Source organism: Lissotriton vulgaris, chromosome 1_1, assembly GCF_964263255.1.
Source record: "Lissotriton vulgaris chromosome 1_1, aLisVul1.2, whole genome shotgun sequence".
Lineage (NCBI taxonomy): Eukaryota > Metazoa > Chordata > Amphibia > Caudata > Salamandridae > Lissotriton > Lissotriton vulgaris.
Genome location: NC_141685.1, coordinates 1,960,202,960 through 1,960,223,887, shown reverse-complemented (window position 1 = coordinate 1,960,223,887; position 20,928 = coordinate 1,960,202,960). Strand labels below are relative to the sequence as shown.

Genomic DNA, 20,928 nt, shown 5'->3' with positions numbered 1-20,928 from the left:
TGAGACTCGCTGCAGGGATACTATTTTTGCTCCTACTGCTTCAATATGGCAAGCCAATCCACAGAAGACACCCAGATTACTGTGGAAAATACTCTACTGGCGATGAAGTGTTGTGAGCGCATAGTCCAAATTTTGGGATTAACTTGTTTAAGAGAATTGAATACCACATGGTTTATGTCATTCAGACCAATCAGGCAAGATTGCATCTTACCTGTTCTACGATGATTGCTATGTGGAGAAGAATGCGTGTTAGACATCTGTCTCACACTTCCATCAGTCCTGCCAACAGATGTTGATACTTTACTTGGACCAGTGACGGCTCATGCACTGTGTTGTCCCCAGCGGCTACCAATCCTAATGACGGCATTCATTGAGATCTCACAGACGCAAATTGCTGACGGTAAGGTACGAGAGCAAAGGGGCACACAGGTACCATCCAATTCGAACATTGCTAACGCGACCAACGCTGACGCCGATGCTTCACATCTATGTGCGATATCATTCTTACCGCGGTAATCCAACTTTCACCTACAATGGTAGACAAATTCTTTACAGACTTAGAAGATTTGATGTTTTCACCAAACAATTACAATGACTTTGACTTGGCATGCAGTGTTCTGAGAGACTCTGAATTCGACCTTCATTTTTCAAGTCCTAACTTTGGAACTCTATTTTTTTTTCTATGATCAAACTTTTGTTTTTCCAAATTTGTATCGTTTCATTTTTTGGCACAAAGTAATCTGCTTAAAGTAGAACTTTTCATAGAGAACTATAATTCTTTGAAAACTTCCAAGAGACAATATTTGACCTTGTCCACACTCAAACAGTTTATATTATCTGCCATTGAATGGTCTCGACTTTTTTTCTGTAATTAAGAGCCATTTCATAAATGTATTTTCATGAATCATTCGGATGGTATTTTCAAATTTCATCTATATGCTTTGAATGAAACATTGCTTTAAATGCGTACAGCACAAATGCTTTTCGTGTACAACCAGTACCAAAGCATTTTTATGTATTTTGGGTGGGTTTTAACACATCATGTTTAGATATGTTTTTGTGTGTTTAGAACTTAGTAATGTCGTACATAAGAAAGTGGAGTGGGTGTTGTGTGGCGTTTTAAGTTCTAAGTGAATTTTCCCGATTCATGACCTTATATAGGTACAATTCACATTGCCCTTATATAGGCATAGAAATCAAGCCCTTATTTGGCATTGCCCATGCTACCCAAATACAGGCATGGCTACTTCCACCCATACCAAACGTCACAACGACTTCTTGGAAAACCAGCTTAAGCAGTCAGGGACTTCCCCTTGCTTGAATATTGATTTGTCCAAGAACGCAGTTACTTTACAAAGAACAACTATTCCCTAGGGGTTCTTTCCGGACGTTCATATGCCCGATTTTACGTCAAACTATGGCATTCCTAAACACCTTTAAGATATAAATATACCTTCACTTGCTCTAGAAAGATACGGTGGTTAAAGCAGTTCGAATACCTACTTGCCCGACGCAGCTCGCTACAGCAAGTGCAGAAGGAAGCAGACTCTCCAGCTGACGCACTGATCAGGAAGCTGCCCTTCTCCGGACGAGAATCCAGCTCCAGTGTTTCCGGCTCCCCTTGCGGGGTGTTGGGAAATCGAGTCCCAACACACTAGGAAGAGCTAAAAGAAACTATTCTAACCGCAGGCATAAAGCTAACAATGACAGAGAACCTGGAAACCTATCTCCCAGAAGGGACCTCCCCAATCACCATGTGTATGTGTCAACGTCCAAACAATCTAATTACTCAAGTACTCACTCCCATACTCCCCCTACCAATCCCCAAGTTCATATAACTACAAAGTGATGAAAGCAAATACAAGCAAGACGCTCATTTTACCAGTCCCAATTTAGAGCCCAAAAGAATGCACACAACTTCATTGTTTCATTCGATATGGCTGTGGTAATGGCAGTTGGGACATTCTGGAGACGTGTTAAGGTGGACAAGAACTCTTCCATCTGTATAATTATTACTGCCTCTTTTCTCACTGTCCCATAACACAAAATATCTGTGTAAATGGGACTTCACCGAATGTTATCAACACAGATCTGCAAGGACTAAAAAGTGAGTGCATACAGCCATCCCAGCTCCTTCTCCGCCCTTTACCGTTACTCTATGTTTAGGTTTCGCCTGGCGTTCACTGCGCAAGCAGTGTCCCGCAGGCGAAATTTTTTGATCTTCAGTACGGGGCTTTAACCCGCCTCTCTCTTCCATTGGCTAGCTCCATAAATGGAGGCTAGCCATTGGAGGAGAGATGTGTCAATACTTGTCGGAGCAGATCCGTGGGCGTTCCGCTCTTTTTTTTAAGCCTGCCCTTTTTTTGCCGTCATGAACATGTGGGTGTTTACTTTTTTAACCGTAAGTTTGCGGCAGCCATTTTTTTTTCATGGAGCTGGGGCGGGTGGGATGATTGTGGTCCGGCGGGTGGATGTGTGCCTTGTTTAATTTCCATTCCAGTGTTTAACTGCACAACTTCTAGGCACGTTCTGATAAATAAGGTCATCTTTCACATACATTTGTGCATCGCCTTTTTGGAGCACGCAGCCTGCGACCACACAAGATGCGCATTTATTCTCCACCAGTTGGTCCATTTCTACCATATTCCTTTACTCACAAAGATGTCACAGTTCCTGAGGTTGTTAAAAGCTATTTCTGTGGAGGGGAGGGGCCCGGGCAGTCTTTGTGTTGCGGCTGCCCATGGAACTGCGCCCCACACGTCACCCTCTGCCCTTTAAAGGTCGGGAATGATTTCTATCAGTGAGAGCTTTCTCCATCAGCAAAGTGACCATTACCGTGCTGCCTCGAAGGAGCTCATCACAAACAAACCCTCAGTGCTTATCAAGAGAAATATCGTCAAAGCGCTGCTTTCTAGCGGCTCGAGCTGACCCTCAGTGGTGATGCTCGACTCGCGCTGGCCCTCGGTCGGTGCTGGTCGGCTTGCGCTGGCCCTCAGTGGTGATGTTCTGCTCACGGTGGCCCTTAGTCTGTGATGCTCTTTGGTATTTCCGTGGTACCGGCCTGGCTTCATTAGGCCGACATATGGAGAGACTGGTAGGGGAAAGGTTGCAACGAAATGCCTGCATTCTGGAAAGTGCATGGGCGTGTCACCGTCTATTCTTTCAGCCACATAGGTCACCAAGCAATTTCTTCCACCCGGAACAAATTTCCCTCTTTCATAAAGATAGACAAAATACGCATACGACGAGAGACAATGGAAACTTCTAGGTAAACAGCAGCTGGATTGTAATGTAGAGCCCTGAAAAACAATATGATTGAAGTCGTGCATGCTGGGGCCTTTAGGGGCCCTCTCTGGTTTCCCCACATGCTGCAGCGCAAAAAGTCTTTAGTTGGTCTCCATCTTTACCCGAGTATCTCCAAATATTACTGTTTTTTAACCTGGTAGAATTTTTGAAATTCAAATTCTTTATAATGATAAGCTAGACCCATATGTGCTGGAAACGTAATACAATGGCAAAAACAGAAAATCTATCCACTCTTATGAACAGTGTCGAGAACAATACAAGTCTCAGACATGCTAAAAACAACAAGGACTGCAAAGTCAAACAGCCATCTGCTAGGCAGGCTTTCAGCAGTTTGGCTCATTTCAAGTAGGATTGCATTGCCAGGCTTTCCCAAAACACCCTGGCACAATTCAAAGGAGTTTTGCATACCACTGCAAGGCTAGTATCAGGAGCATTGAAATTCAGTTGTATCTCCCCAATGCTGCCTCGCCTACACTGGCTAGTGTTGATTGTCAAACCAGGATTCAAAGCTCATCTAAGGCTGGGTTCACTCCCGTCAACCACCTACCTCCACCAAAACCTGACTATTGCCTGAGGAGTGTAGTCTACCTGAAGTAAGGCATGCTTGAGTCCAGGAAAACCTTTTCTGGAAGAACTTGTATGGATGCCAGTTGGGTGTAGCTGCTACCCTTGGGTTATCTTTTTATACTCCTGCATGTCACTTGGTACCCCAGGTTTTAGGGTTCATGAAGATGGTGGCACAAAAACAACATAAAGACGGCTCTCAGAGCCAGAGCTAACCTTTGCTAAGATAGCGCCCTGGGCGGATAGAAATTTGGCACCTGTGTTGATAGCACTGAACTAAATGAGGCATCAAAGGATCCCTTTTGTGTCCACTGGTCATTACCTGGGTGAGCACTGACTGGCCCCTGAGCACAAACATCCCAAGACCTCCCCCAGCCCACCTAACTCCCCAATAGCTTAGCTGCCTCACAGCAGATGGAGATTTTGTTGATGTGTGCCAGTAGGGGTCATAGGGTGAAGGCAGGGAAAGAAGGGGGATAAAAGGGTTTTAAAAACATTGCCTGCCATAGGATAATGAAGGACTAAAACCACCTGAAACTGGAAAGAGACAAGGACAAGGCTGGAGCATGACGAGAAGGGTGCTGCTGTTGGCATAACCTTAATGCACAAGCTCTGAGCGCACCTCAGAAAATTGGCACCCTGGGCCCAGCTCGCCCATGCTAAATGCCGGCCCTGCTCAGAGTCCTGTTTTCTCTGTGAATGTATTGTATTTTAATTGCATATATAGTGCTTGCTACCTCTGACGAGGCGATGAAGCACTTTTTCGGTGAGTAGCAAGCTACTTCAGAACCCATAAAGGATTAGTGCTGAATGTAGGGCTCGGGGTGGGGAGTCGGGTCGTTTTTAGGTCTTGGCTAGCGTAGGCTACGCACATGCGCAGTCTCGCTGGCGAGATTCAATGTCTCTGAGTAGCAAGGTTAAGCCCCGCCCCTCTTCTCCATTGGCTGGCCTCCTAAACGACAGCCAGCCATTGGAGAAGAGGTCCCAGTGACGACATTCTCTCGATCTAAGCCCCGTCCTTTTTTGGATTGGGGGGCGTGTTTTTTAGTTTCTTTCTCCCCTCTTCTCCATTGGCTGGAATTTAAACAACAGTCAAAAACATGCCCATGGTTTACATTCCAGTTAAATGAGAAGAGGGAAGAAAGAAAAACACGCCCCCCCAGTCTGAAAAGGACGGGGCTTAAAGACAAATGGCGAGCGCTTGTTTACTACATTTCTAAACTGGAATACCATTTCTCTGCACTTTTGAATCGTTCTCTTAATGTCACAAACCATGAGAACTCTCTCAAAGGCCTGCTTTCCCAACCGTGGGGGGAGACACTTCTCCCGTGAAGCAAATGAAGTCATCACTCGTCGAGCAGTGCCAAAGTTGGACATTGGAAGACTGTTTCCCTTTGCTGCTTGCTCTCTTTCAGTGTCTTTGAGGCTGTTGCTTCCTAAGAAGATGGGAGGGCAGAGCACTAAGGTGTGAGGATTTTTAGCTCAAAGAGCTGCTGCTAATTAGCGAACTGTGTGCTTGAATAGAAGTTAGTGTTCACCGAGAGGGCCTCTCTCCGCATCTTGGCATTGTGGCACCGCACAAGAATGCGGCGCTTGTGTGGAAGCACTTCTCCCATGCAGTAAATCCCTCCCGCTGGAAGTGCCCTCAAAGGTGGCTGACGCAGCCCTGGCCCGGCCCCTCTTGGGGTGCTGCCGGCTAAATGCACCAGAAGGTGCTTTACACAGGGTACAATGCACGATCCGCCTAAATGTCACGCCGAAGTTCAAATGTCAAAGCCCCGCTGCTGCTTTCCCACTTCAAGTCTGGGGGCTGTTTTTATAGCGCCAGTGGTAGGCGGCCGCCCTTTCCGCCACACTGGATGTCTGCCGGCCTCTCTGTTGCCCTTTTATGACAGGGCTTTGCTTCTGCGTCGGCTTCAGCTTTGAACATTTTTATATATATTTTGCGTTTATTTTTCAGCTTTCCCTTTAGATGGAAGAGGTAAGCACAGGCTTTTTAAGCCTGGGAACAGGCCTCCCATTTTCCAAGAGCCCACTCCCCACCCTCTCCCCCTCCCACGCCATCACACCCCCACCTTCACATACCCTCACCCTCACATCCTCAACCTCATACCCACTCACCCTCACCCCCGACCCCCACACACCCTCACCCTCACACACCCTCACATTCACACCCACACCCCCTCACCCTCACACCCCCCTCACACCCTCTCACCCTCACACCCCCTCACCCTCACACAAACTCACCCTCATACCCCCTCACATCCTCACACACCCCCACCCTCCCTCACCCTCAACCCCCACCCTCAAACCCACTCACCCTCACACCCCCTCACCCTCACACACCTCCTCACACCCACTCACCCTCACACCCCCTCACACCCTCACCCTCACACACCCTCACCCCCCTCACCCCCTCACAACCCTCTCACCCCCTCACCCTCACACATCCCCTCACCCACCCTCACCTCCCCTTCACACACCCTCCCACCCTCACTCACCCTCTCACCTCACACACCCTCACCCTCACCCTCACATCCCCTCACCCTCACATCCCCTCACCCTCACATCCCCTCACCCTCACATCCCCTCACCCCTGGTGCTGTGTGTGTGTGGCGCTGTGTGTGTGTGTCACTGTGTGTGTGTGTGTGTGTGTGTGTGTGTGTGTGTGTGTGTGTGTGTGTGTGGCGCTGTGTGTGTGTGTGTGTGTGGCTGTGTGTGTGGCGCTGTGTGTGTGTGGCGCTGTGTGTGTGTGTGGCACTGTGTGTGTGGCGCTGTGTGTCTGTGTCTCTGGGTGTGTGTGTGACTGTGTGGCTCTGTGTGTGTGTGGCTCTGTGTGCGTGGCTCTGTCTGTGTGTGTGTGTGTGTGTGTGGCTCTGTCTGTGTGTGTGTGTGGCTCTGTGTGTGTGTGTGGCTCTGTGTGTGTGTGTGGCTCTGTGTGTGTGTGTGGCTCTGTGTGTGTGTGGCTCTGTGTGTGTGTGTGGCTCTGTGTGTGTGACTGTGTGTGTGCGTGTGTGTTTGTGTGTGGCTCTGTGTGGCTCTGCGTGCGTGTGAGGGTGAAAATGCAATAGGTCTTGCATTTGCGAGCGATTAAGCTATTGGCATTGTAAATGACAATGCCATTTATTTATCTGTTTTAAAAACCAAAATATAAATAACAATTTTGTCATTTACAATGCCAATAGCTCTAACTTTTGCAAAGGCGAGACCGATGCATTGTATATGCTTGTTTAACATAATGTATTCTATTTTATTTCGTGTGCTATCGTTTCCATCTGCAACTCTTATTGTTACTTTGATGTTGTATGCATGAAAGTCTGTTTTAGTGCTTAATGTATTAGGTATATTGATATTTTGCCAAATCATCCATACCTTTCGTCGCCTTTCTTCGTTTTACTTTGAAAAATCACCAGGATCTACAAATAAGGTGTTGGAATATTGTTTTAAGTCCCAAAGCGCTTTGCGCTGCAGAAAAACACATCTTTACAAAGAGCTTTATGCATGACATTTAAGCAATTCTTTTCTTTAGGACATTTATCCCCGCTCTTAGTTTTCCAACTAGTGTTGAAAAGAAATTTGACAACTCTTAACAGCTTTTGATAGAATGTGCCCCAAAAATAGTCCTTACGCTGTGATTTAGAAAGTGCGATGCGTTTCCATAGCGAGCAGCATCCACCGTGAATTCCTCAGATTCATAGTCCAGATCAAAGAGATATGTAATGCCTTTGTTATCATATTGCAGCCCTCTTCTCTCAGCTTCCTCGCTTGTGATTACCTACAAATATAAAACATATACACTTAAAATTTCCTTCAGTTTAAAGGCAATGACGAATAAGTACAAAAGCGAGAAATTGTTTGTTTTAGTATACATTTAGAATAATAAGAGGACTTCAAGTGTATGTGCGCTATACAGGTTAAAGGCACATCAGGAGAAGGATCGGTGCCTTGAGTATGAAGACACAACAAGCATTGGCAACGCCAAGATGTCTGCGGTGGGCTAGCCAGCCTTTTGACTTTGGCAATTCTTGTTTTGTTCTTAAGGTTTTTGCAAAACGTTATTGTTGATGAAGCTGCTGGACCCGCATTATCTAAAAAAATTGAGAAGAGGAAAAGTAGTACCTAGCACTAAAATGAACTACTTTGTGTTTGCAAGTGCTCTTTATGAAAGGGAAGTATGTTGTTACTTACAGTGAAGTCAGGCAACAGCTGAAGTTCACAAGAAAAGCCTTATGGAAGAACTTTGGATGAAAACCGCTATACCTACTTATGTTATACACATAACTGTAGCAAAATCAAAAGGTCAAACTAACACCCAACCTAAAGAAGCAAATCGATCTGTCGATGACTGTCAGCCTCTTGCCTTTGCTAATGCCTTTTTTGTAAATCTTTATTACAAAAAGATAGAGATGGTTGGAAAGACAAATAGAGAGGCTTGAAAAACAGACAGAGAGGGTTGTATAGATAACTAGACAGATAGATAACCTTGCAAAGATAGATATACATGCAAGGATAAATAGTTAGAATAATAGGCTTGCACAGAAAGACAGAATGTTAGACTTGAAAATAAACATAGAATTATAGACTTGCAAAGACAGAGGTCCAACGATATATATAGATAGATAAACAGCACAGTGCAAATTCAATGAATAATAGAATAGCTAAATATCTGCACAAGTATGACATAAAAGAGAACTGAAAGCAAAATAGAAATACACACAACCAGGGCATACAGACTACATTTGTTAACTAGCTTGGCTGTAGTCGTCAAAATACATACAGGAATGCAGTTATAATTGCATTTCATTGCAGGTTTTAAAAAAATGATTGCTTTATAAAGAATAGATTTAAATATAAACAGTCTGGTACTCTGAAATATCAGCAATCAGATAAACAAAGGCAGCTCTAAAAGTAATTTACACCATTATCAGGAGCAGGAACTGATAACGCTGAAATGTGTGCTGTGCTTAAAAGAGCTGGTAGAAAACATCCTGCTATGACATCTGGCTCTAAACACAAATGTAAAACGCTAAATCAATAATCAGGCAAAAACAAAAACACTGACTCTGAACGGAACTACCTGTTGTGGATGTGCTTTTTGTGAAAGAGGAAAATGCCTTCACTCAAAGTGAAGTTAGCCAGTGGCTGAAGTAGCTGACCCACTTTCTCTGCTGTATGATGTAATAGGCATAAGCAAAATGTGATTCACACAACAAAAGCCCAATGGATGAAGAAAGCTGGTTTACAGCCCCTTTAAGTATGTATAATATGCATATAATTTTGGTAAAATCAAAAGGTCTTGGCTAACGCCAGACCTAAAAAAAATCAACTTGCCACTTTATGTATCTGGGCCCACCAAAATGCGATTGTCAAGGAAAGATGTGTACCCTTTACAATTCTGAGTGACTAGTGTACATGAGGTTTACTATGAGTTTGTCACTATTTGTAATCTTAAAACCTTCATGCTCCTAGAAACTTCCTTTTGAGGAAACACAAGCACCTTTTCGAAGTAAAGTTGTGATTAAGAACAAAGCCGAACATGGTGCGGGTGGCACTAGGTGAGTCCCGAAGGTGAATGAGCCTTTGGGGCAAGTATGGGAGACTTCTATTGCATTATGGTATGTAGGTGAGTTATTAATCTGAGGCGGGATGGGTTGGTGAGCTAAGAATCCAGTGAATGGAGCATAGGCTGAGCCTTCGGGAATGTGTTGTGTAGCAATCGAGGCACAGCCTAGAGTCTATAGGATTTGAAAACATTGAGCGGGGTATGGTGAGGGTCCACAATATATGCTGTGCCTGGAGGAATTGCCTTTCTCAATTATGTGTGGTGCTGCAGTCCTTTTTTTCTTATTACTTTTTATTAAACAATAAATCAACAAAGAAACACATTAGGTGACACACATAGATCTTCCAAGTTTCTCAATGACTTTCCATACATCCAAAATGTTATACAGTGATGACAGTTATTGGATCAAGGGGACTCGTACACCTCTGCCTCCTCCTGACCCGCCGGCACGGCACAGACATCGCCCCTGTAGTGATTCCAAGCTCCCCAGACCTTACCCCATTTCCCGGGGCACCCCCTGGCAGAATAAACTGACCTCTCTCTAAACATACACCAGTCTAAATCCTCTATCCATTTCTCAATTCGGGCGGGCTGGCTGAATCCCCACAGTTGGGCGATATTCCGCTTTGCTATCGTAAACGTTAACGTTGCCCATTGCTTCTTGTATGCGTTTAGGTCGGTGGGTTCCCAAACATTCAGAATACATCTGCGTGACTCTGGCCGCAGGTCTATCCCCAGGACCACCCGCAATATGCGGAGGACATCTCCCCAATATGCTTGCACACCTTGACAATGCCACAGTATATGCGTGAACGTCCCCAGTTCCCCACAACCCCTTCATGCACTCTCCGCTCTCCGAGCGGCCCATACGGACCAAGCCAGGCCAGTGACATATGACCTGTGTAGTATCTTAAGTTGCACTAGAATCAGCCTCATCTGGATTGCTACCATCTGTGGGGAGGAGACCGCTTCCTGACAGTTCTCATTATCTAGCTCGAAACCATCCTCATTCCAGCGCCGTCTTATGATGACTAATGGATCCTCATTGTTATTTACAAGTTTCTTATATAACAGAGAGATTGTTTTCTCGGGTAGGTGCCCATCCAACACTATCTTCAAGGGGAGAAGCGTCTGGGAGCGTTGTGCCCCTGGGAATATGCATGAGCAGCGCATGTCGGACCTGGAGGTAACGGAAATATTCACGATTGTCCAATTGGAACTGCTGCTTAAGGGAATCAAATGCGTGTATTGCCCCTCCCCCATACGTCTTTTATGTGTGAGATCCCTATAATGTCCCATTTATCGAACCCCATGGACTTCCATAGACTTCCCAACCTCTCAAAGCTCCAGAGCGGGGTGGCGAGTGTGAACTTCCCCTCCCACTTGAGGTGTCTGTTGGCCGCATGCCACACCTGGACGGCAGGCCCGGTGGGTCCTGTAAGTGGGAATCTGCAGGGCCTGGCATATAGCGCTCTAGTATAGTCACCCTCTGGTAGTTGCCAATAGTCCATAGTGTACCCGGGGGTCCATATATATCCCGTGATTCACCGCCGCCAATTGGCAGGCCCAGTAGTATTTCCTTAGGTCTGGCAATCCTATACCACTGTCATACCAGGGAAGGGTGAGATTGGAGAATGCTATACGGGGTTTACCTTCCCAGAGTAGCTGCCTCTGGAGGGATTCTATTTCCCTAAAATAAGACACCGGATCCATAGCATTCTGGAGCGCGTATAAAAACCGGGGCAGAGTCATCATCTTAAAAAGCACTGCTCTGCCTAAAAGGGAGAGTGGGAGAGCCTTCCAGCGCACCACATCCTCTAAAACGCGTCAAAGGGGGCTCGTGTTATTGGCGTATCGGAACTTCGGGTCTAGCGTGATATATATATGAAGGGCTCTGAATCCTACAGGAGTAATTTGTATCGGGCAACTGTCTGGAATGACCAGTGGGTCAACCCTAAGGACATAGAGCACCGATTTGAACCAATTTATTGCGAAACCTGAGTATCTCCCAAAGATAGCCAATACGCCCAAAAAACAAATTAGGGATCCCCTTGGGTTGGTAAGGTAAAGCAAGATAACATCTGCGTAGAGTGAGAATTTGTCTTCCCACTCAAGTGTCCAACCCATTCCAAGTATCGAACGTTCCTGTCGGACCCATGCCATCAACGGCTCCAAGGCCAGGGCGAAAAGGAGCGGGGACAGGGGTCTTCCCTGTCTGAAGCCACTGCCCAGCTGGAAAACCGGGACTTGCGGTTATTCACTACTACTCGTACCATCGGAGCAGAAAATAGAAGGCGTACCCAACCAGTGAATACTGGGCCGAAACCCAGTTTATCTAGCACTGTAAAAAGGTAGGGCCATTTGACTCTGTCGAAAGCCATAGGGGCATCCAAGGACACTAGCGCCGCTGGTTCCAAAATCGTTGGGGTCTTGCCTAGAAGCCTGTGTAACCGGTATAGATTGAGGACTGTATTTCGGTGTGGCATAAAGCCTGACTGATCCGGATGTATCAAGGTAGTGATAACTTTGGCCAATCTCGTTGCCAGCAGCTTTGCCAGGACCTTAGGCTCCACATTGAGCAGCTGTTAGACCTGGCACCATTGGCGTGGGTCTCCCTTACATTTTTGCTGTGGTCTCATTTGTTTTTGCTGGTCTGAGATGCTCAGAGCTCTGTCCCACTGCCAACCAGTGCCACAGTGCAAGTGCTCCCTGTGTAAATTGCTATATTAATTGGATTCCATGATTGGATTATTTGGTTTACTGTCAGACCCTAGTACAGTGCACCAGGAGTGCCCATGGCGTGTAAATACAAATGCTGCTAGTGGGCTTGCAGCACTGGTTGTGCCACCCACAGAAGCGGCCTGGTAAAATGTGTCTAAGGTTTGCCATTGCAGGACCTGCGTGCCGTCTGGTACGGTCATGCTGAATGGGCAAGTACACCCACTTGCCAGTCCCTAAACCTTCCCTTAACTTCATGTTAGTCACCCCTATGGTAGGCCCGAGGGCAGGGTGCATTGTAAGTATAAGGTAGGACAAGCCCTGATGTGTGTGGCATGTCCTAATAGTGAATTACAGCAGTTTTCGTTTTTCACTATTGCAAGCCTACTGTTCTCCATAGGTCAGATTGGGCTGTTTCAATTGTTACATTCTATAATCCGAACATGGTAGAAATTCCAGTTTATTATGCCTCAACTCAGAATAATAAAACACATCTTTTAGTAATGTTTATTTCAATATTCTGTGTTTGCAAATACCACTTTTAGAAAGTAGGTATTTGCTTGCCTAACCATTTCAGCCCGCCTCTGCTAGGATGTGTATCTGCTGCCTAGTTTCTGTGAGTGAAAGGGCTGGGGAATTCCAGAGGGCAGGGCTAGGTAGCCTGGTGGTGAATAGAGAGATTTACATCCAGATGGGTGGGAGGAGTGCACCTGGGCTCTGAACAGGACTGTGCCTCTCCACCACAATGATGGCTCCACCTCCTGTGGAGTGTCTGATGTCTCTAGCCTGCTCCCTGAATTGAAAGTCAGAGACATGTCAACAAAGTGCTCAATAACTGGTTCAGACTAAGCACAGGCCCCTCTACCCCAGAGGAACAAAGGATTTAGGGATATAAGTATTGGGACCCTGCTCCCAAGAAATTAGATCCAGATCTGACAAGAAGAAACCTCTGCCCGAAAAGAAGAAACTGAGAAAGCTGAAGAAGGAATATTGTCCCTGACCTGGGGGATTGGCCTGCAGTGGTTGCCTTCCTGTTGAAGGAGAGGAGAAAGACTGAAAGACTTTATTTTCAATTTGTTCCAAAAAGATCTCCAAGGGCTTGGAAGCAAGCTTGCCCCCTGAACGAAGTCCCAGGACTAGTCGCCTTCACCTGCCTCGAAGAAGAGCTATGGGAAATGCTGCTTTCCGTAGCGGACGAGGCCAGGAACCGCGTACGCCTTGTATGTTCGACTCGTGTCCTGCAAAGCATTGTATCCGGCACCGTCTGCCTCAATCAACGAGGCTCTCCGCTCAAACGACTCGTACCCACGACGTCCCGGAGCCGTAGCGCTCACCGCGACTGGCCGACAACGCCACGTACAACGCTTCGCTCCATCGAGTCATCCTGGTCGGACGACACGTACATTGCCGCTGAGTTCGAGTCTACCGATCGCACCTGGAGAGGGGTACGCTTCGCACGTCCGCATCGCACCGCCTCGTACCGCATCAAAGACTGAACCCCGCAGCTCCTGAAGTACGGCTCGTACGCCGCAACGTAAGCTGATCGCACTGCACCTAGCACCGTCCCCCAATCAACGAGACTGAGTTCAATGCCTCATACAGACGACAGCAACGAGCCGGGGCTTGCACCGTGACTGGCCAACATTGCATCGTGCATTGCCTTCTTTTTGCAACGCCTCGTCCATGCCGGACGCATCACAAACAAGGTATTGTGTTCGACTCGCACACCATTCTGTGCGCATCGGACCGGAGCGTTTGCTGCACCTGTTAGACTCTTTTGGGCATTCTCATCACCGTGAGAGCCGGACAAAGAGTACGAATCACACAGAACTTTAAAACTACGCATTTTTAACAAGAACTCTTTATTGCTAATAAGTATTGTGGATTATTTCTGACGTTATTTGGTCTTGTGCTAAGTCTTTATATAAAAGGTAACTATTTTTGATATACAACTAGTGTGGTGTCCATTTGTAGTGTTATCACTGAGTTACTGTATGTGGTCACAAATGCTTAACCTACAACGCCTCTGAAATAAGCCTTGACTGCTCGCGCCAAGCTACCTAGAGGGTGAGCAGGGGTTATTTTGAAAGGGTAATCCCCTTGCCCTGACTAGAGGAGAGGGTCCCTTCTTGTCACAAGTATCTACCTGTGCCAACCAGAGACCCCCAATCCTAACAGCAGCAAGATAGGCCTATAGGACGAACACCATGTCCTAGGCTTACCTTCCTTGTATATGACCACTTTATTAGCCACTCGCTGGTCGTATGGAAGTTGTCCCTTGTCCTTGCTTTCTTCAAACAGAGCGAAGAAATGGAGCAATACTACTGGATCTCAATTTGTAAAGTTCTATGGGAATGCCGTTTGGCCCCGTGGCCTTCCCGGAATGCACTCCTCCGATGGCTTGTGCTACTTCGTCATCTTTAAGTGGGGATTCCAAATGATCCCGATTTTCGCCCTACAACATCGGCAATTGAATATCCCTGACCATCTCCCTGTTTTCGGCTTCCGTATATACACCCGTCGCACTATACACCCCACCATAGTAGTCTGCAAACGCATCGGCAATGGCCTGCGGGTCTGCAATAGTACTGGAGTTTTCCCCCTGCAGCTCTGGCACCAGCCACAATGCCCACTCCCTCCTTTCTAGCCACGCAATCAGCTTTCCCGCTTTATCCCCATGCTCATATATTCTGCTCTGAGTCTCTCCATTCTGTGCCCTAGCCCTGTCCCTGGCAAGACCACCGAACTCTTTTGGTCATAGTCTTAGACGGTGAAGAACCTCAGGGGTTATCGCTTACAAAACTTCCCTTTCTAACTTTATCACTTCCTCTTCTGCTTTTTCCAAGTCAGCATGCCATTCTTTCTTTTTTCCCACAATTAGAGATACGGCCTCTCCCTGTATGACAGTTTTATACCCCTCCCACAAGGACTGTGCTGAATCTACCATACCCTGATTTTCTAGTAAGTACCTGTCCGTGGCCTGAACTATGCCCTTATTCGTGGTAGGGTCCTTTAAGTGCCATGGGTTGATGGGGCTATCCTGCCCGCAGTAACCTGGTCAAAATTCATCTGGAGCCAAACTGGAGAGTGGTCTGAATTGCCCCTACCCAAATGTCTCACATCCCGTAGGGTATGTGCCTGGGCGGCCGGGACCAGAATTTAGTCTATCCTGGCAGGCTATGGTGCACGCAGGACACATGCGTATATAGTACACTGCCTTGGTTCCGCGCTCGCCAGCCATCTATAAGACCCATTGTATCCCGATAATCGGGGAGCCACCTCTGCGCCGGTCTTAGCGTTCGGGCGGGATGCCTGTCCAATTCACCGTCCATGACTGCGTTGAAGTCACCTCCTAACACGAGAAAGCCCAAGGGCAAGGTTAAAAAAAATGGAGCCCAGGTCATGAAGGGTATCTGACTGTAGGCCGGATGGGACATATGTGGAAACAAAGGTGGTTGACTTCCCCTCCCACGGACCCGATATGCCTACATACCTACCCCTCCGGTCGGACCACGTACTTGGAATTGTCAGGGGGAATTAGTTTTTAACCAATATTTCAGCCCCCCTCGACCCTGAAGTGAATCCTGCATGTGCCACTAGTTTGTATCCCCCTTTATGTAGAGCCATGCACTGGTTCCCTATGAGATGTGTCTCCTGCAAGAGCACTACGTCTGGAGAATGTCTTCTAATAAACTGGCTGACCACCTCCCTCTTGATTGTATTACCTAATCCATTCACATTCCAGCTAAGCACACTTACCCCCGATCTCCGTCTAGACGTCGACATTAAACTGACATAGAAGCGTCACTATCACCCCGTTGTCTCCTGATGTGATAAAAAAAAACTAGAAACAATCCCACAAACTGTGTGACCCCAAAAAACGGGAGCCCCACTGACCCCAGATCCCTCCCTCCCTGCACCGCTGCACCCATCCCCAAGTAGCAGTGTGCCTGTCGCCCCACACTCTAAATCTAAGTAATGAGGAGAGAGGCTGGTGTTCCGCTTCGCCCCACCAGCCCAACCTACATGTCCCACCCAAGCAAGCATCACCAAGTCAAGTCATGAATGTCTTCAGGGTCGTGCCGGCACCCTTGCCGAGGCCACGATTCCAGTACCTGGCAGCACACACCAGTCCCAAGCGCTCGCTTTTTGCTCTCATTCACTTTCCTGCAATGCGTCCTCTCTGCCAATCTCTCGTTCCCCTGAGCCAATCCGAGGCCACCTCCGGATTATCAAAAAACCAGACCTTCCCCTCGACTTCCACCCTCAGGCGGGCTGGGAACATCATGGCATATTCAGTACCTTGTCTCTTAGTTTTTTCTTCAGTGCAAGGAAGTTCCGGCGGTGTTTCTGCACGAGCTCCGTGAAGTCCGGGAAGAAAGTGAGGGTGGCGTTCTCATATCGCAGAGGGGACCCCAGGATAGCAGGATAGCGTCTCTGTCTCGGAAGTTTAACACCCTGGCGATCATGGGACGCAGGGGTGCACCGGGCCTGGGGCATCCCCCTGGGACTCTGTGGGTGCGCTCGACCGTAAAGAAATGACTCAATCCCTTGGGCTTGAGGTGCGTGAGGATAAGCTCTTCCACAAATAAATCCAGGGCCGGGCCTTCGGATTTCTCAGGCACCCCCAGAATTCGAACGTTCTTCCGCCGGGCACGTCCTTCATATTCATCCAGTTTCCGCTCGGTTAGGTCATGAGATTTCTTGAGGTCCCTCACCTCCCGTTGGAGTACCGCCACGTTGTTAGTCAGGCTAACAGTCATTATATCGAGCAACTTGACCTTCTCATTGACCTTGGTGAGGTCCACTCGAATTAGATTGACCTTGATGGTGACAGTGTCCAGAACGTTGTCTAGGGACTCCATCTTCTGCACCAGCGACGACCTGATCCCATCTATCGCCGCCATGATATCAAGCAGCGTCGGCTCGGACGAAGAGCTTGAGGAGTCACCTCCGGCTGGTGGCGCCTGTCTCAAATCGGTGGGGGAGACCTTGGGCATTGTATATCTGTCCAACTTGTTAGACTGGACCTGTCTCGCCCCCTTGGACATCCTATGCTGGAGCCTGTCCACCTCAGGCCTGGTCGCCATCTGAGAGTCTGGGCCCAGCGTCGCCAACCCAGTGATGTATATTAATCTAGGTTCCAGCCAGGCCGCAAGTAGCAAATCCACTGCCCCGCCGCCACTCGGCTCGGGACCAGCAGGGCAATTCCAGGATAGAGGCACCACAGGGGTCTCCGCAGCGCCACTGACAGTCAATGCCCTCCCGGCCCTCCTGACAGCACAGACAACAGGCCCCCAGGATGGGGGACACAGAGCAACTCCAGCGTATCCACTTCCTGGCCCTACAAGCCAAATCTACTGAGCTCCCAGGTCCAATGGCAGTCTCCGGGGGGGGGGGGCACGCACAGATCAGCACCCACTGGGATATCGCCCTCTCAGCGGGCGATAAATGCAGTGCAGGATGAATAAACCAGCTTTCCAGGTGCCAGTGTCTGCCCCCTATGCAAATAATGCACCTCTGAGATCTTCAAATACGAGGTAGGGGGGTAAGAGGGGCCATCGAGTCTGCAGCTGACAGTCTGACTCGCACCCCCGAGCATCACCTCCACAATTAAGTTGGGTGGCCGCACCCCCGCCTCACCTTTCACATCGGCGCCGCCGCGCCTATCAAGCCTCTCCCTCGCACCAGGGCGCCTCGGAGGGGGGCGGGCTGGGCACTTCTGGTTCCTCACCCCAGTGTTATTCACTTGCGCCCCGGCCAATGTCCCAATCCAGTCCCCTGCTCGGGTGCCCCGGAGGCCTCAACGTTGCGAGCCTGATATCTCCGACCCCGATGTCTTAGAGGGGTCGGAGTTGCAGCCAAGGGGTCTGCTTCAGTTCTGCCGTCGGGTGAAGTGCCGTAGGTGCAGGATATGCCGCAGGATAATTAGGCTGGGGGACAGGTACCACGGAGCAGAGGACTCACGTGGCCATCTTGGACCAGCGCATGGCTCCTCCCGGTGCTGCAGTTCTTTTAACTAACAACTGACACCCTATCAGTCGCAGGGGGAGACTCGGTGCCCAGCGAGCAATGTGTTTGGTGAGTACAGGAAATCAAGTCTAGCGCGGAAGCACAGCCTATCTTAGACTCTGTGCAGGCCACGGTATAGATCGCTAAATGAGGACGCTGGGCTGGTAGATACAGAGCACCGCTTTGTGGGCAAGGAGCTACACTATCAGACTCAAAAGCTATGTGTGGCTGATATGTAGTAGGGTATCGCCACAAATGGTCTCAGGGTCACAGAGTCTCCACTGTTTCGAACGGAAGGGTCAGCTTTTTCCATGTGACTTGTGGTTGACTACTGGCCAAGGCTATAGCTATGAGATTGGGCTTGAGTTGTTTGAGAAAATGTACCATATGAGGAATTGGAATATTGATAAATAGAGGAATTTTGGGAGGATAATTATTGTAGCAATAGCAATTCTTCCTGCCATATATAATGGCAGCCTGGACCACACCAGGATTCGGTTATCTAGCCCTGTTATATTCCTACCATAGTTTACTTTCCAGAGTTAATCTGAATTTACACTAATCCATATTAGCGAACTGTTTCAGTCGCCCATTGTAGAGGGTAATCAGAGTCAATGCTGACAGTCCCCTGAGTGTGAGGGGAGACCACTGATTTAGACCAATTTATGAGAACACCTACATAGACACCAAAATCAATGATCTCCCAAATCATGGGAGAGAGGTTTGTCTGAGAATCATGGATATGAGGTGTAACAACATCTGCATACAGTAAGACAAGTTTTCTTTTGGCTGTAAAAGCATGGCCTACATGTGAGTGATGCTGCTGTAACCTGGCTGCCAGGGGATCCATGGCAATGATAAAAACGACAGACGATAGGGGGCATCCCTGTATGGTACCGCTGGTGATGCGGAAGGAGGAGGTAAACACACCAATGATCTGCAACCTGAACATGTACAGGAAAGAAACAAGTGCTAAACCCAGTCCAAGTCAGCAATAAACAGATAAGGACACACTGCAACGTCAAATATGATAGCCGCAGCACTAAATTGTGGATCTATAGAATGAATGCGTGCGAAAATTGTGTGCAAATTGTGAGCTGTGCAATGCCAGGGTATGAATCCGGATAGGTCCGGTCAAACAATATCCGATAGGAGTGGCAGTATGCGAGTTGCAATCAATTAAGCAAGGATTTTATTGTCAACACTATTCATCGATGGTGGGCGATAGGAATTGTAGAGGTCTGGTAGTTTACTGGATTTCAATATAGTGACAATTACAGCTTCAAGCAGGGATGGTGGCCACTAGCCAGCAAGTGAGGCAGTGGCGGCTGAAAAAAGAATGGACGTATGGTGAATTTTCAAGCAGATTTGCCACATCTGGCTGCTCAGGATGCACTACGAGAGAGGGGGCATGGCCACCGGAAGCATTAAGTAGCAAGCGATAGTGCAGCGGGTGCAGAGGCACCGGGGCCAGAAGCCCAGTGTAGCTCAGTTATTGTAGTTTTTTAACCTGGAAACCTGGGGGCCCAGAGGGTGCACTACGACCACGGGGACAGCAGCCAGCCCATAACACCCTCATCAGCAGCCATCCGCATAACAGCCCATGGCCTTTTGGGTGCACAGGGATTCCGAATCTGGGGTCCACCGCCACATTCTTCACAAGCCACAGCTTATTAGGGTGCCCGGTGACCCCAAGGCCATCAGCAACACACGCCATTGTCTCTCGGGGTATACTGAGGCCCTAGAACCAGGAGCCACCCCCTTCATATGCTATGGACTCCCAGGGTGAACTGGGACCCCAAGCAAGCGGCCCTAGCATTGCAACGATGGCCTCAGTGTAAACTGCGTGGACATCGGGTGATCGGCTACTAGAAACACATTGCCCTCTTCAGTATTCAAAAATAGTTTTAAAAGCCAACTGGGATCTATTTGTCTAGGAAATGGATGCGCATTTATCAGGGAAATTGGGATTTATGTCCCAGTGGCGCTGTGTACAGCAGCGTCGATTTAGATCGATTAGTCCCCATTTCGTACATATTATTTTCCTTTTCGTGGTGTTTATCCGGATTATTCCCACACCTGCCGGAGGCCCTCCAAGTTCTGCCCAAACACGAGTTTGTGTGTGGGTTTGTGTGCCTGCAAGTGCCTTTGTCTGAGTAAGCAGGTCTGTGACACCATCGTGTCAAAACTAGGGCGGAGGAGCGCGCAAAGAAACGCAGGTGCCTTAAAAAGTCCATATTCCCCTCTGTCTGGAGGGACTTGTGTGTGATAGGTGGTGCATAAACGAACACTATTAAATACGTATTAAAAATGGCATTAATGCCGCATGTCACACTGCACAAGGCCCCGAAATCCACAGTGCACCTCTATATTTAACACAAAACTCAGAGCGCCAAACCCACTCTGTGCTGCTATGAAGAGGGCCGCAGCGGGTGCCACATCGCTGGCCACCGCACTTTCCGCACATACATACATATATATATATTTTTTTTTTTCGTTTGTTGACACAGCGCCCGCTTGCCATCTTGCAATCACACCTGAGCATATCGAAGTAGGTGAGCCACAAAGAAATACACCGACTGTGAAATGATATATTTTAAGTCCAAGAACACCATGTGATTTCATCGTACCCCATAGGACAAGATAGCGCATCTACCCTTGCCTTGCATGGGCGAACCTTGGATTAGCCCTGGGGCTTAGGAAGAGCCTGCCACCCCACAGGAAGTGCCCAGAAGTCGTGCGGCTCACATGACGACCTGTACCAA

At 48.1% G+C, this 20,928-nt stretch overlaps 1 protein-coding gene across 1 annotated transcript in view; it reads right to left on the bottom strand.

The window, feature by feature from the left end:
- SUV39H2 (SUV39H2 histone lysine methyltransferase) overlaps positions 1 to 20,928 on the bottom strand; it is a 383,220-nt gene that overhangs the window by 164,351 nt on the left and 197,941 nt on the right. Inside the window, exon 4 of the mRNA XM_086938536.1 lies at positions 7,499 to 7,645. Coding sequence (XP_086794662.1) covers positions 7,499 to 7,645 — 147 coding nt within the window. The remainder of the gene's footprint in view (positions 1 to 7,498; positions 7,646 to 20,928) is intronic.